At 36.2% G+C, this 17574-nt stretch overlaps 1 protein-coding gene across 1 annotated transcript in view; it reads left to right on the top strand.

The window, feature by feature from the left end:
- The first annotated feature begins 521 nt into the window (after positions 1-521).
- Positions 522-17574, top strand: part of LOC129743561 (G-protein coupled receptor 143-like) — a 30769-nt gene continuing 13716 nt past the window's right edge. The window contains exons 1-3 of the mRNA XM_055735598.1: positions 522-1794; positions 16725-17149; positions 17207-17534. Coding sequence (XP_055591573.1) covers positions 1645-1794; positions 16725-17149; positions 17207-17534 — 903 coding nt within the window. The 5' untranslated portion in view covers positions 522-1644. The remainder of the gene's footprint in view (positions 1795-16724; positions 17150-17206; positions 17535-17574) is intronic.

Genomic DNA, 17574 nt, shown 5'->3' with positions numbered 1-17574 from the left:
ATAAAAAAAAAAACAAGTTGAACGTTACCGAACCCGGAGAATAGAATTGGAGATTTGCTGCAAAAGTCTTCATTATCTGGAGTGAGAAATCGTGCCATCGGCTGCACTCTCATGTCCGGAATTTCGGTGATGAGGCTAAGGTTCTTGTCGTACAGCCCTTGTCAAGCTGTGTTCCAGATATTTTAGTATACATATTTCAAGAAGTCTGAAACCTTTAGCTATCCTAATGAAATGTTTGAATACAATTTAACGATGCACCGTCCAGAAATACCTGTTCCGTTTGATCAATCAACTCCCACCCACAGCATTACTGGGAGAAGCACCACAGTACCCGTGGCCGTAACAACGTATACTTTTCAAACGAACCACATTTTTGCGGCTTCACGTGTTCGAAGGTGCCGACTGGCTGGAGAGAAACATTGAACAGCAATAATCGAGGAGACATACTAACATGCATGAGTAGTCATCCAATCTCTCCAACTACACATGTCCTGTGTTGTGGTTAGTCTTCCGAGGATCTCTCACGCGGTATGACTGGGTCGACTGATAGGCCGCTACTTTAGGGTGAACGCGAAGTTTAAGTGCATTTCAATTTAATACATTTCTATGATATTTTATGAAAATATCCAATAGAATAGTTATAGGTATAACGTGGTTGCCTGAAAATAACAGTCTCACATTATAGATTGTTATCTCAAAGTAAAGCAGTTGGGGCCCTTTCACAATTTTTATTTTACTCTCATCACATTTCTGTCAATACTGTTGAGTCTAAAAGTTCGATTGAGTTGATTAAAATGATCCGATCGGCGAGATTATTCACAACCAACCAAATCCGTTAGCATTGTTGAACTTTTCTGAATGTCACGTTAATGAAATGTAATTACCGAAAAAAGTGAGTAAAGAGAAGGTGCTCGGAGTAAACAAATGTTCTTATCACAAATTGTTCCCGGTCCGGCAAACAGAGACAGGCCTCAGTTGATGATAGTGCACTTACCTTCGTGAAATTGAGAACGATCCAATCCAATCCTGTGGGAAAGTGGCCCTGAAAACGTAGTGTTGTGATCAATTTGCCTCATTGATTCTGCAGTATCAAAACGTCTCGCCGACTACGTAAGAGCTTCGGGAAGCCTGCATCTGCTGCTGGAATTGAAGACCTGAAGGCCTGAAGTCGTCATAGATTCCCCATAGCCTAGAACAACAGAGAATAAAACGATGTTTACATTGAGTCACTGATAAGGGAACGGAAAAATGAGAGCTACTCCCGTCAACATAAGTATGGCTTCTGATGAACAGTGAAAGAACAAAGTATGAGAAGCGAAAGCTTGCCTAGCTATAGTCACATAATAAACGCTAATCTTTCCCCGAAAAGTGACAAAAAATTACCCAAGGTGATAACGTGCACGGGAAACAGAAGCAAGAAGCATCATCATGAGAAGAATTCGTTTGTGATAAGCCAGCGGAAGATGCTTTTGAATCAAAAGACTCATTACTTGGTAACCTATCATCGAATTTAGTTCTCGGGTAGAGTTAGAACGATTAAGATTTAAGAGGTGCAACCATGAGATCGGTGTACAATTGAAGAAAGTAACCACTATTCAAGGTTGATCAATTTTCTTCCGGTGATCGGCGAGTTAATCAGGGAGCATGGCCGATCCCACGATACAAACTTTCTGCTGCCACAACCGGATTCGGTCGCCCCCGGCCGTCAAACTGATGTCCGAATTCAATACCGATGGATACATTACGGTGTGCATAGTGTCGTCATTCTTCGGAATAGCCGGTGCCATTTATCAGGTGAGTGAGAACCTACCAAACATATGTACCTACCTGAATGCAGTTCGATGTTGTCGGCGGTCGCGGGAAACCTGTAAAGCACGTGTGTGTGGAGCTTTAATCGAAAAGGTGTATCATGTTACGATTCCTGAGGGAGGGAAGTTTATTAAATGCTCTGGCTCGATACAGTGGTTTTCCGGTGATTTTTGATCAGGGCAGCTAACTAATGAAGAAACAATTCATAGTAATTTGAAGCAGTTTAATTCAAGAATTTCCTCATCTTACAGAGTAGTTGCAAAAAATTTTAGTTAATTAGATTTAAATTCTTTTAATAAAAAAAAAGGACATTTTCAAAGATTTTAGATGAATTGAAGAAAAAGCCGCAGCCCGCGGCCTAGAGGATAGCCTTCAAGTCTTCTAAGTCAGCGAGCATGAGATCGAATCCCGGTCACGGCAAACATAGTACACTTTCTGTGGGTTGGTGGTTTTAGCATTTCAGCAGCAACATGTGAAAAGGGTATAAAAGACAAAGTAAACAAAACCGGTTTTCAGTGGATTCAAATAGCCCAATATAAGCTCTACTTAACACAAAAACCGTTTTTAGATTTCCAGTTTTCGTAAGATTTATATAGCAGTTTGAGTAAAGGATCTATAAAATTTAGAACCATAAAATGACATTATCCTCACACAGATTGTTTTATACACCCTTTACTCCACAACAAAGCAAACGGTCTAGATGCAAAACATTAAAAGGGGAAGAATGCGGAAAGCTATTCACTCACTCCCATTGCGAGAACCATAAGCCTTTGTCAAAAAATAGGGGAAATTTTATCTCCATCTCACTCACACATATGAGACATACAGTACAAAGCGAAGGGTGTATAAAACATTTAGACGAATTTCATACTCCAGCTAGGGTCTATAAACAATTGCGAGCTATTTTTACATGATAAAACCGTCGTATCGATAAAAACTTATTTAGAATGATCCAACGCACCGTTTTGACCACAAAGACTTGGGAGATTCCTCGTGAATTTTAATTAGCGATTTAAAAAAGATTGCAAAATTTTCAAACGCGTTTTTCTCGAAACGTCATAAATGAACATAGACCCTTTTCTCGTGTTGGTGCTGATTTGTAAGATGCTACCCATCATATCCTTGAAGGTTAACGCTTAGAGTTAAGAAAAAGGAATCTCTTCGAGGAAACATCAAGTTTCATTGAGATCCTGCATGGGTTTGTGTTCGTGTTTAAAAATCGAATTCATTTTAAAAAAAATGATAAAGTTAGAACGGACTATTATACATTTTGTAGATAGACTTAAAAACCTGACGTGTGAAAACTTTCGCCTAAATCGGACTTGATTTAGAGGTAAAAATGACGAAAATGCAAAAATAACAAAAACGAACAAATGATGAAAACGATAAAAAATTCCCATGCAACGCTTTGAGAACAAATTTTTTGAATTTCACCTTTTTCCAATTTATAGAATGGTTGGATTCTGATGCGTGGATTCGTTGGATCTGTTGTTGTCTAGGGATTTTTATGCTCCTTTACCTTTGTTTTAAATATGCGTCTTGTTTGACCAATAGGTATATGAAGACTGCAGGGTAGATCTTGCAAGGTATCTCGTAGATACCAAATCGGGTAAGCTAGAAGTTGACTAAAAGTTAACTAAAAAATAAAAACCTAAAATACAAAGATGTCGTGTTTTTTATATTTCTTTTTGGCCAGAGTTATTTTAATTTTTGAAGGATTTATCACCGTAATTTATATTTGTAGATTTAATTTATCGGCCTAGCGGTGAAAAGTGATGTCCTTTTTAGTAGGGACATCTAAAGATTATGAAAATTTTTTTATATAGGTGGAGAAGGTTAGATGAAATGAAAGATGTTGAAAATGAGTGGGTAGAATTTATTTAGAAGTATATCATCACATATCAAATTTTTGATCCTCACGGGCCTACTACTATGAAGAGGTCGATACAGATAGATCTACCACTACACATAAGTAGGCCAAGCGTGATCCGCCCCACAAGGGAAAACTTGCAGTCAACATTTTTCATTTCATCTAACCAATGCTCCGAAAATCAATCATTTTCACTGAGCCATGCTTGAATACATTCAGAGCCAAAAAATCAAAGCAGTCAAATTTTCCTTCTTCAAACAAATCATATAAACAATCATGCATGGCAACGACGCTTTTGTATTTGAAACACTTTTGCGATACATGGTGTAGTAAAGAAGGACGCAGACTATCAGCTATCGAACGTATCAATGCTGATTTCCTTCCTTGACGACTTTCAACCTTTAGGATCATTACTGATAGGTATCAGTTTTGAGCGATCTATGTAGGCTATCAGATGAATTTTTATTTTTCGCTTTGCGTAGAAGGAAAAAATCATGACTAGGTAACCGCAATGAACTGTCCAGCATGTGCTACGGCTTTTTTGAACATGTGGTCCTGGTATTTTTTCAGATTTTTCCTTCTGAAATATTCATGATCGTCTATCAAAAACGAACATAATCAACAATTATGCGAGGCAAGACGTTCAGGAATGATTGAGGGAGCGACGTTCAAAATGTATCACCTAGTATGTCGATCACCATCGATTAGCCACGTGACGAATAGCAACGGTAGCCTCCGATGGGGCATGGTATATTTTCTTGTATCAAGTTAGTGTTGATTTTCGACAAACTTTAAACGGGTACTTTTACCACGTGCGTATCACAGCACTCAGAGATATCAGTATTCTAGCTAGAAACCCATCCTGATTGCTTTTCTTAAGCGATTTTCCGAACATTGCATCTATCCTTCTCCACCTATACACACAAAACTTTCGGGGCTCCACTTAGCAAAAAATCGCAGTTGCTTTCCGTTAGCAAAAATATTTTTTTACTATTGGATTAGCACTTACCCAAATTGTCATGAGCTTAGCTCAAATTGAGTAAAAAAAACACTTTGCTATTTATTTTAGTTTATAACAGTAGCATGGACTCGAACCGCGGTCGAAATTTGCTCAATTCCAGCAGTGTTAGCACCTGATGTCAGATCAGTTTTTCGTGCCATGGCGTGTTTATTTTTTGCATTGGGGATTTGGTGATGTCGTTTTCAAGTTTTTCAGGCAATATGGGAAACAATTGTTCCCCAAGGTAAGTGAATTCTTTTTTAGTAGTGACCCAAAATGGAAAAACTGTTCGCAGTGCTTCGTTCGCGCTCGGAAAACCAAATTTTCAATTGGCTGCTTTCCGGAATAGCTTATCCGGAACAACAAAAAACTGTTAAGCTCTCCTTATGTATTCGGGACTCAGATTTTCATTCATTCTAGAATTATAAAAAGTTACCGTTCGTAAAGTGTGTGACCAGCTGTTAAAAATTTCAGTTTCTAATTCGAACTGCGAACCGTTTTTCTCACTGTTCCAGACTAGTTAATCAAGAAGAAACAGATACAATTAAAACATATCCCGAGCAGACTTTGATGCCAAAACCGATAGCATACTGTAGCCAAAATCAGCTATCAATGCCAAAATGATAGCACTATTTGGTGTTTTATTTTTCCCGATGGCAAAATTAGGTTTCATTAAAGTATCAATATGTTGAAATTAGATAGCAAACCACCACCAAAATAAAGCATTGATAGCATAATTATAGCACTGTTAGGTATTGATTCGTCCAGGAGAGCTGAATGAGGTATCATTTAGGTTTCAGTTATTTTCATAGTGCAAAAAAGTGAGATCAAAATGATAGCATGATTTGGTATGTTATTTTCTGTTGAGAAAAAAGACATTTTTTCAAGGTGTTAAAATTAAAACTTAACAACGAATTCAATCTTTACCAGCAAACTGCGCGAGTCTATTATTTTGTAATGGAAGCGGCGATAGCAAAATTAGGCATCTTTAGAATATCCTTATTTACCAGAATATTGAGATCACTACGATAAGTCACTACGATGGTATTTAGTTTTGTGATAAAACTACTTAGCATAGTTCCCAAGTTACTCAGTTTGATTTCTCTGTCATAGCTTAACTAGGTATCACCAAGGTAGCATTCTCATATAGAATTGTTTTTGACATTTCTCACGCTCATTACCTGGCGTCGTACTGGCGTATAGGTACGAGAACGGAAAAATCAACCTCCAAAAATTTCAGTGCAAAAATCGGGCAACCGACGAGCAAGGTCGTTTTTGAGGTTTATGCTCCAAAATTAAAAGTGTTAGTGAAATGCCCTGAATTATAATACGAATACTACTAGCGGCAAACAGGACTATACTGTTAGTTAGTTTTTTTCGACGCATGCCGGATACGAATTAACTTTAAAAATTATACCCAATGAAAAATCCTTATAATTGAATTCCATGCAATACCAAATGGGATGAAAACACGGTGTAAAAACTCACAAAGATGTTAAAATATGTTGTCTGGTAAAATACGGTAAGAAAGCAAATACTTAACACGTGTTTTTAAACTGTGAAATATTATCAACATTCAGATTTTTTTGTTATTTTTAGTACATAAAGATATAACTTACATTACAATCTATAGATTATAACTTTTCAATAACATGATAATAATTGCATCAATATAAACATGAAGAATTGAAATTTGTAAAAAAAAACGAGATTTATTATTATTCTATTTTTATATACAATTATTGATGTACGGAATTCCGTTTTTCTAGTTTTAAAAAATTCATGACGTTTTCAAAATAAGGAGGATAAATCTTTCTGAACTAATAAAGTACCACTTTTTTTAAATTTAATTTGAAAACGCTAAAAGTAACTGGAAAGTAACGCCTTTTAATAGAAATTTTGCCGATTTTAAATTTGCTTCTTAACTTTATGTGGAGCGTTCCAGCAATTATAAAAAAATCAGTTCCGTACTAAAAATATCTTTGAAGTCACTTAAGTATATTTCAGCTGCAGGAACTTTTAGTGATTGGTTAAATTGATCATTGAACGTACAATTTGATATCAGTTATATTGAAAGCACTGAACATCAAATTTCTTATAACAGAAATTGTGAAACTTTCAGCGAAATTTTTTTCGATTATTCTTTCTATCATCTACAACATCTACCATTCGTGACTTTATACTAATGTTGCAGTCGGCAGACACTTCAGGGAAAACATGAACGGTACAACTGTTTTCGATGCTCACGGGCAACTTCAGCAACGATTGCGATGTTTTGTTTGCTGTACTAAGTTTTGTTTCTCAGAAAAAAGCTATCGGGCCAAATTAGGACATATTCACATGCAACTAGGTCCAGGAACTAACATAGCTTTTTTTACGGTTTGAATTCCCCCTTGTTATATTAAAAATCATCAAGTATTTGTGAATTTTACTTTTTTAAATGTACCATTATACGATGTGGAATTTTCCCTAACAGCAACGCAAAAACAAACGCATTGGACATATACATAATGTCACTGGTCCATCAATAAATACTCTCAGAAAGTAAACAAACTGTTGTGCGTTTTGTTCCTGTTGTTTACCGAAAAATTGAATCGGAAAAGAAGTCTCCCTCGACGGCTTAGTTGGTACGGGCGGTGCAAGCATGTCGGGGAAGTTGGCGAAGTGGACACCTTCCCAGTAATAAAAGTGTGGACGAATAATAAACTTAAACTAATTACTGGAGCTATCGGCTATCTGTTTTTCGGAAGTTAGTCCGAATGAAGTGTGCTAAAAGGTTGCCCTTGCTTTCGTGCAAACGTTCGTGTCTGCACAGTACTCTTGGTGGCATTGAACGCTTGCTGATCAACACCATCCTTGGTTCTATGATCGACTTGTATGCTCAGGTTAAAAGTCGACGGAAGAATGCTAATTATCTTTTTCAAAATCCTGAACAACAAAAAGAATGGAAGCTGATAAAATGAAAATATTTTTTTTTAGAAAGGTAGGTATGTAGTTTTTTGGTTAGAATGAACTGATGTAAAATTAGAGTTTTTTTTCGTAGAGCAACCTAAATGAAAGAGACGTGGGGAGAAAAAGTGATTCTTTATAGACTACCATGCAATGAAGAAGGTCTAATCAATCGAACTGGATAACTCATCAAAGTTGTAGAGGCCGTTAAGATGGATACAAATGATTTAATCGTAAGTATGGTTGCTACTAGTATAATGTTCCTGTTCTGGTTTTATCACAGGGCAAATGAAATTGAGAGACATTCTAATGTTCAATGGTCATTGCATACTTAAAAGCGATTTTCCCCATGCACAGTAATGACCCTACCATGTTAAGCTTCAGGTAATGGAAATCGCCTTCACTTATGCAATTATAAGTGGGAGCAATATTCATAGAACCCTGTTCATAATATCGGAAAACGAAATAATTGGATGAAAAAACACTTTCTTTGATACATGTTTTAGCTAATCAAATACGTTTAAAGTTTGTTTAAATGTTAGTACATACGATTGGTCACAAAATTCATTGTACCGATGTGCATGCTCACAGATCTTCTAAATTGCGCTTAAAAAGCTTTGATTTTTCCTCCAAACTTTCAAGTTTCAAGTACTGTTAGAGCAACTATCTCATAATATCTAACGAGCTCTGACGTTTCTTGAATGTCTAAGATTTGAAACACAGCATTTCTACGTAAATTTGAGATTTTGGACTTAACGCGCAACTTTGACTTCGCGATACAATTCTCTGAAATCTTCACAATGATTTCATTATTTTCAAGAATATTTCAGCTAAATTTTAGCGACATTTGTTTAGTCATATGATAAGACAAATTTTCGTAGAAGTGCTATATTTTAAGTCTCAAACATTCAATAAACGTCGAATCTCGTCAGATAATGTGTTGTTGAATTATTTGAAATTTATGTTTTTTTCATCTACAATCTGCTAGCGCAAATTTTCCTTATTATGAACAGGGTACTATGAATATTGCCACAACTCATTATTGCATAAGTGAAGGCGATTTTCATTATCCAAAGTTTAACACGGCAGATACATTACTGTGCATAGTGAAAATCGCCTTCACGTATGCAATTATTTTTGAAGGTGAAGGCATGAAAGTCTGATCGGGAACAATATGACGACGTTAAAGTTGATTAAATCAAAAATAATGAAAATTTTCCTCAGCAAATTTTTGATACAAAAATTTGCCCCGTGAGCAAACCTTTATAACATATTATTATCTTATTTTGCTATCATGGCTTGAGGGTAAAATTTGGTTTTAACATTCCCGAATAGAAGTGTTAAAATAATTAAATTTTAATCTCAATTTACATATGTCGATAGCATAGCTATGCCAACTTTTGGTTGTATTGATAGTCTTTGGATACCTCATTTAGCCACTTTTCAACATAATTTTTGAAAGCTGAACGATGCCTTATTTTGGTTGTATTTTGAACCAAAAAGTGGCATCATTATGCTCTCAAAACTCATTTTGAATCGGTGGCTAAACTAGGTATTATTGAGGTTTCATTGAAACCTACAGTTGGCATAATTTTGGTATCCACATATGAAAATTGAGACCCAAATTTTGGCATTGTACCACCTTTATTCGGGCAAAATGATACCAACTCTTACTCTCAAGGCATGATAGCAAAATTAGGTTTAATCTATATATATAAAAAGCAATTATCTGTATGTTTGTTTGTTTGTTTGTTTGTTTGTTTGTCCTCTATAGACTCAGCCGTCTTAAGAGCTAGAGATCTGAAATTTGGCATGGATGCTCATTAGGACCAGGAATGATGAAAAATGTTTTTAGATTTTTGGACGACCCCTTCTGAAGGGGGTCGTCCATACCAGACAAATATTGTTTTCACGTTATTGACGTTATTTTCCGTCGGATTGTGATGAAAATTTGCACATGAGTGTTTTGAGGGACGAGCAATCGATTACAGTTATCAAATTTAGGGTCAGGGGTTGGCCAAAGGGGTCGTCCATATCCACTGATTAATGTTTTTGCGATATTGGCTTTATCTTACATTGGATTGTGATGAAAATTTGCACATGAGTGTTTTGAGAGACGAGCAATCGATTACAGTTATCAAATTTAGGGTTAGGGGTCGGCCAAAGGGGTCGTCCATGTCCATTGATTAATGTTTTTGCGATATTGGCGTTATTAAACATCGGATTGTGATGAAAATTTGCACATGAGTGATTTGAGAGACGAACAATCGATAACAGTTATCAAATTTAGAGTTAGGGGTCGGCAAAAGGGGTCGTCCATATCCACTGATTAATGATTTTGCGATATTGGCGTTATTATACACCGGATTGTGATGAAAATTTGCACATGAGTGTTTTAAGAGACGAACAATCAGTTACAGTTATCAAATTTAGGGTCAGGGGTCGGCCAAAGGGGTCGTCCATATTTACTGATTAATGTTTTTGCGATATTGGCGTTATTATACACCGGATTGTGATGAAAATTTGCACATGATTGTTTTGAGAGACGAGCAATCGATTACAGTTATCAAATTTAGGGTCAGGGGTCGGCCAAAGGGGTCGTCCATATCCACTGATAAAGGTTTTTGCGATATCGGCGTTATTATACATCGGATTGTGATGAAAATTTGCACATGATTGTTTTGAGAGACGAGCAATCGATTACAGTTATCAAATTTAGGGTCAGGGGTCGGCCAAAGGGGTCGTCCATATCCACTGATTAATGTTTTTGCGATATTGGCGTTATTATAGATCGTATTGTGATGAAAATTAGCACATGAGTGTTTTGAGGGACCAGCAATCGATTTCAAGTTTCGAATTGCGGATCAGAAGTTGGCTGAAGGAGTCGTCCATACCCAACTTTAATGTTTTTGCGATTTTGACGTTATTCTACATTGGATTGAGATGAAAATTTCCGCATAGGAGTTTTGAGGGACGTTCTTTTGCTTTCAGGTTTCAAATCTTGACTCAGGGGTCGGCAAAAGGGGTTATTATCTGTTCACTGATTTTTCGATATTCTATTGATTGAGCATAGAATTGCAATGAAAATTGACACATGGGAGGTTAACAGAAAAGATAATTGATTTCAGGTGTCAAGTTTTGAATCGTGGTCAAAAAAAGGCCGTCCATGGCAAAAGGGAGTTTTGAGGAACGTAAAATTGGTTTCAATTATCGAATTTCGGGCCATGGGACAGAAAAAGAGGGTTTCATTGAAAGTTCAGTGTTTTGTGCAATAATTTTGTTGGAGGCAGTTAATTGATACCAATTTAAGTGTGAAGGTCAAGCAAAAGAGTCGTGCACATAAACAAATAGTACATGTTTCTGCCATAATGTCTAGATTTTGCAACCGATCGAGAAGAAAACACTCTCACATAAATTTTAATAAAAAGCCAATCAACCGTTTAATTTGAATTTCAAGTAATAGTAACAGTAGCGACTTTAAACACTGTTGAATTTTTTTCCCCAAAATTTCGAAAGAATGTTTCGAATTCATTTTCTAAACTCATTTTGACGTACCAATGATTTAAAGCGAAACAAAGTTCGTACGGGATCAGCTAGTTTTGCCATACAAGTCTGCTCGGGTATCCTTAAAAGTTTTTCCGTGTTTCTATTTGTTTTCTTTTTCGGGAGTTAGCTGCAAATTTGTTGACCGTTGGAACGTGGGAAAAGGCGGTGCTGGATGTAGGGGCCTGGCATTTTATATCGCCTCCTTGAATGATCGCTCAGAAACATCAATTCTTCCTTTGGTAACCTTGATGACGGTTACTGCAAACTTCCGATAAACGAGAATGGACATAGGACATGTTTCAAAATGAGCGCTAGTGAAACTCTGTAAGTTTTATAATTTATGCTATTTTTTTTCCCTGATCAAATATTAAAGAATAATTATATTCTAATGAAACTATTTATTTCTATGAACTTTTAGTGCTCCAATAAACGCTCAGGGAACGACACTCTCTGAGCATTGTGGTGACGTTAAGAAGGAAGATTTCGGGAGAAATTCCTGATAATTTCCGGGTATTGTTCGGTGATGATTCCGGCCAAGGAGTTTGTATTCACGAAACAATGGTAGGTTGGTTTTAAATAAGGATTGCTTTATTAGTGTTCCAAGCATCATAAGTTTGTCTAACTTTGACAATTATTGCAATATTTATCATGTTTGAATCAGATGTTCGTTTAATTTTTTTTATCAGCTGTTCGTTTAGCAAATTTGATCATCGAGTTCCCGGTAAAATACTGCGTATTTTGCACTATCATAAAGGTCGCATGATTACAAAATATTTGGTCGAATTCAACAATAGTTTTTTTTAATGTTATTGCTTACAATAAAATTATTGATTACAATATTTAAATTAGCTGATTGATATGAACGCTGCTTTAACTTTTTTTTTATTTTAAACTTATTTGGAATACCAGAATATAATGCTATAATGTTAAAGATTTTTGAATTCTGTTAACGAAAATTAATAGCACGACATCGAAATCGAATTTTTAATCAGGCCTCAATTTAAATATTGATTCGGAAACATATGTGAATTATTTTTTTTAAATTTGTTTTTCAATTCACAGGTACGCTACAACGACGCTGTTTCAGGAAGCATCATCATCCCAGAGATGTCTAATGGTGCTTATTCCCGATTGGTATCATGACGTTGTTGGAACAATTAATCCCAATTACTTTATTCACTACAGTGTTTAGAAAATAAATAAAACAAATCCAAGTGAGAGGCAATTTTTATTTGTATGTGAATTGAAAATTACACCCACTTACATTCGTTTTTGGTGAGGCACCGGATTATTTAAAAAAATCAATTTTACTAAAATTTTAGTAATTTTTGGGAGTAAAAATTTTATTGCTTAAACTTCAGCAAACAATTATTTTTGTTACTATAAATTTGGTAAAAATTAAGTCCAGACACTTTTGACTATTTTGTTAAAATTTGAGTAATAAAAAATTGCTAAATCGATTGCTAAGTACTTAGCTGGTCAAATTTGAGCAAAATTTTGCTAATTTCTGGCCTCGAAAGTTTTGTGTGTATATAAAAAAAAATCATAATCTTTAAATGTCCCACTAAAAAGGACATCACTTTCCACCGATAGGCCGATAAATTAACGGTGATTAATCCTTCAAAAAATTAAAATAACTTTGGCCAAAAAGAAACTAAAATACGAAAAACTATTGAAATTATCAATACCGGCCCTTTTCGTTTTTGGCAACACGCCCGAACATTTGCGAATTCGAACGGGTTCTTAAACTTCTTTAACGGGTAAGTAAAAAATTAACCAATTTTTTATCAAAAGTGTCAATTTGGTAAATTTTTTACAACTTTTAGTATTTTCTACCATATTTGAGACACTTTTAGCACTTCTGTTTTGTTTATCATGTTAGTTTTTTATTGTCATTTTACATCATTTTCTGTCATTTTTCTGTATTGTAAAGTATTGTTCCATTTCGCGGAATTCATTCAGTCAACCATATTTACAGGTATACAGTACCTTTAATAATTGTATAGAAATTGGAAGCACGCGCACTGTCACTTCGACTTTGAACTTCCATAACTTTATACTCTGATAATATTTTTTGATCTCATTTTCTGCGTAAGATAGATCAACTATCACACTATTATATCACCAAATTTGATCTTTCTGGAGTTTGTGTTGCCTGAGATACATTAATTCTACGAAAATCGGACTTTTTGGACTCTTACCATTCACAATTCAATATCTCAGAAACTACGCTACACTTTCTATTGAAATTTTGCAAAGTGATTGTTGAAATATTTCCGTTTCCGAAAACGCTCACTGAAGTAGGTAGTAAGTTGCTATCGAAATACCGATATATGAACCTTTCATTTACCGTGGTTGAATTAAAAGGAATCGTTCGATAGCTTTGATTCATATTCTTCCTATTAGAATGTATAGTTCACCGAAATGCCATTAATCATTCAATTAAAGCTTAGTTCTTTTAGAAATGGGACAGTTACGAATGCGTGTATCTCAAAAACCATTCGTTTGATCGAAATACTTTCTATGGATGAAATAAAGGTAATCTTATGATAATTCATGAAAAATCGATTTTTGTAAGAAAAATCTCTACATTATTGTTGGTATCTCCCATCGGCCGGCGCACACTTTTTTCAGTTATAATATTGTTCAGTTTTTTTAACTTTTACTTCGTCCAATCTGTATTCTAGGTGACTGCATCCTTCTCCTTCAATTTCTACTACTTTTTGGTCAAATACTCTTTAAAAAAACTAAGGGTAATTTAGTGGAGACAGCTGTTTCAAAATTAACTAAACTTGATTACTTTTGAGCCACTTAAAAGCGTTTTTAATGGAATTTCTGCTGGCGAAATCTGACAATAACGAAGTAAAACCATCATGAGATTAATATTAATGTATAATCGGTTAGTATAGATCGTAGGTTGTGAAGGGTACATACAAGATTACTCTTTCCAGGCATTTAAAAACAGCAAAAATCAATGTTTTCGTTTTGAAAATTGTTGTTTTTTTTGTAGGAGCAGAATCTTGGCAAATCATTATAATTTATACAAAACAACCAGCAAATACATACAGTGAGGGGCAAAATAAAGTGTCCAAATAATTTTTTTTCAATTTCTTTTATTTTTCTGGTTAAAATTCAACGAAAACGCATCGTAATCATTTTTTAAATATTGTTTATTATGTTCTTTTCAATTTTTATTAATGTTGCGCTGTTAAAAAAAAAGTTTTTCTGATAGAAAAAAACAGTTAATATTCAAAAAAAAAAAACAGGGGCAAAATAAAGTGTCCAGATCGGTACAGCTTCAAATTGATTCAAACTGAAGGCAAACAAGAACGATTTAATAATGGGTATGACCTCCTTCGGCCTTCAACACCTCCTACAAGTGCTTCGGTATACTTTCAACAAGGTTGTGCAAGTGTTGTGGGTCGAGTTCCTCCCACGCATGCTCCATGGCATCAAAATAAGTATTTTTAACTTGCCACACCAGTCTTATCAATCAGAGCATCGAGGATGGCCCACAGATTTTCGATGGGGTTCAGATCAGGACTTTGTGGGGGCCATTCAAGGGGTTTGATGCGGCAGGAACGGGAAAATGACTTCATCAGATTGGCCGTATGCTTTGGATCGTTATTCTGTTGTAAAACGAAGCGCTCTTCGAGGCCCGTCTTGATGAGGGATACCTCGAGGTTTTCCCGCAGGATATCGGAATATGACTCAGCTGTCATGATTCCGTTAATTTTTACCAAATTGCCACCCCCACCCCAAGAAAAGCACCCCCACACCATCACGTTACCTCCTCCGTGCTTGACTGTTCCTTGGATATGGCGATCTTGGAGCTCCTCACCCGACTTGCGCCACATATGATCCTGCTTCTTCAAGTTGAATAGCTCGAATTTGGATTCGTCGGCCCACAACAATGTTTTCCAGTACTCGAGCCGTTTATCGGCGTGTTCCTTGACGAACTTGAGCCGCTTAGCCTTGTTCACCTGGCTGATGAAAGGCCTTTTTACTGCGATCTTTCTATGGTACTCCTTTGCATGGATGCGGCGACGGACAGTACAACGCAATACCGTAAATCGGAGCTCATCCTGTATCTGCCGGATCGTTATTATTGCGTTTTTCTTCACTTCAAGAATGATTTTCTTGTCCGTTCTGGCATCTGTCTTGGGCTTCAGTCCTCTTCCTGGGCGATCCATCTCCGATCCGAACGTTTTCATCTCCTTCATGATTTTTGATACCGCTGTCTTGCTGATTTCGTAGTGCTTGGCCACTTCCCGGTGCGTTTGACCGTTATTCACATCACGAACAACCAGTTTCCGGATGGACAACGGAATGGAACCAGAAATTTATGCGTTCTCCATATTTTACAACTTATTCGAATGTAGACACCTGTTTGAATACTCCAGAGCCAAGCCAGTTGTTTATGAAACGTCAAAATACACAAAACAAACAAATTCGAGGGGCCTCGCGATGGAAACTTATCGAAATTATATTGATTTTTGAGTTGGACACTTTATTTTGCCCATTTTTTTTTGGAATATTAATTGTTTTTTTCTATCAAAAAAACATTCTTTTTTTACCAGCGCAACATTAAGAAAAATTAAATAGAACATAATAAACAATATTTTAAAAATGATAACGATGTGTTTTCGGTGAATTTTTACCAGAAAAATAAAAGAAATGATAAAAAAATAACTTGGACACTTTATTTTGCCCCTCACTGTACATTATATGCTAGGGACCTTACCGCGAGCAGACATGTATTCAAACTCTGGAATTTGTTTGATATATAATTTTTCGCAAGTTTTGTCGTCCTTCAGAAATCACCTGTCTCATTTCCTCGGTACCAGCTTTATAGCTTAAGACCTCTGGAACTAGCAAAAATTTGTTTTTTGAGGAATTTAACAGCAACCTGCTTCCCAAAAGTTGTTGCTGACATCATTCAAAATTCGAATTAGAATTGGAGCTAATGTTGTAAATCACATTTTAAAACGTATAAGTAGTGTAAAAGTTCAAATATTTTGGAGAAAAAAATCAGAAGGTAAATTGAAATTTAATAAAAAATCCAAATAGAACGATTTATTTTATTCATGAGAAATGAAGAGACTGTGAACACATTTAAAACTATGTTATTCTATAAAAATCTCATACGAGATTAGATGGACTTAAAAATGACTTCTTTGAGTTTAATGTGATTTAAATGAAAAAAAATTGACAGCCGGGGACAGTACCATGAACATTTTATGTCTTATGGATAATTGATTATTTATCAAGGTATTCAGAGTGGTTTAGATATTATTAATCATGACGGATATTACAAACATGGAACATGAATTTTATACAAATATTCCCTTACTTTGGTTTATATTTTTTATGAGTAGTTAGATATTGTTCCATGATTACCATTAGGTAAAAGGCGATATTGTGAACAAGATATTACAAATTCTGTATGTCGATTACAGTTGAAATTATCAAGAATAGACATTTAAGGATTTTGTAACAAATGATTGCCAATGGTCATTAATCTTACTTACCGTTCGTTATCCATTCCAGATTTGGATCCGCGACGAGGACGCGCCAAACCTGCATGGTATTCGTCGTTCTCGACCCGGATCCCGCTCGCCGGTGACCAGCTACAGCACCGGACGGAGCATCATCGTGTGGCTGGCCGTTGCGGATTTGTGCGCATCGTTGGGAGTTTTCCTGCGGTCGGCTTTGTGGAAGTATATCCAGAACGTTATTCCGCCGGATTCGGACCAGGATGACACTACAAACGTGATTTTCTGTGCCGTTTCTTCGGCCTGGATCCAGTACTTTTACATGTGCACCTGGATGTGGACGCTGTGTTACGCCATAAACGTGCGACGCCAGCTTGGAGGTTATGGGGTTGCTCTTAGGACCTACCATACCTATGTGTGGAGCTTGTCGGCCGTTTTGACGGCTTTGGGACTGACTGTGCTGTACATCCCGGATGCTGAGTATGATTGGAATTTGAAATTTTGGGAAGGTTAACCTATGTTGGATTTATTTTTTAGTTGTCACAACATTCACGATATTTCTACAGCCTATTTGAGGATTCTACCGAACTATATTACCACGTACGGTCCAATGATTGCGGTTATGGTGGCTAATCCGGTGCTATACTTTACCGCTTCCAGAGAAGTTGATCGTCAGCTGGTGGCTCGATTCAGTCAGATGACATCGAACGAGCGGGAGCTGATGACCAAGTTTAAGATGAAATTTTCACTGATCAACTTTGTGTTCTACATTTGTTGGTTGCCGAATCTGATCAACGGTATCATCCTGTGGACCATGTGGTTCTGTTTGCCGTTTAAAACTATCGTCACTGTGTGGTATGTGATGGTGAGTTTGTTCAACCTTTTTTACTACAATTGAGGCGCTT

The sequence above is a fragment of the Uranotaenia lowii genome, chromosome 2, assembly GCF_029784155.1.
Source record: "Uranotaenia lowii strain MFRU-FL chromosome 2, ASM2978415v1, whole genome shotgun sequence".
NCBI classification, from domain to species: Eukaryota; Metazoa; Arthropoda; class Insecta; order Diptera; family Culicidae; genus Uranotaenia; species Uranotaenia lowii.
This window is presented reverse-complemented; position numbering and strand designations above follow the sequence as displayed.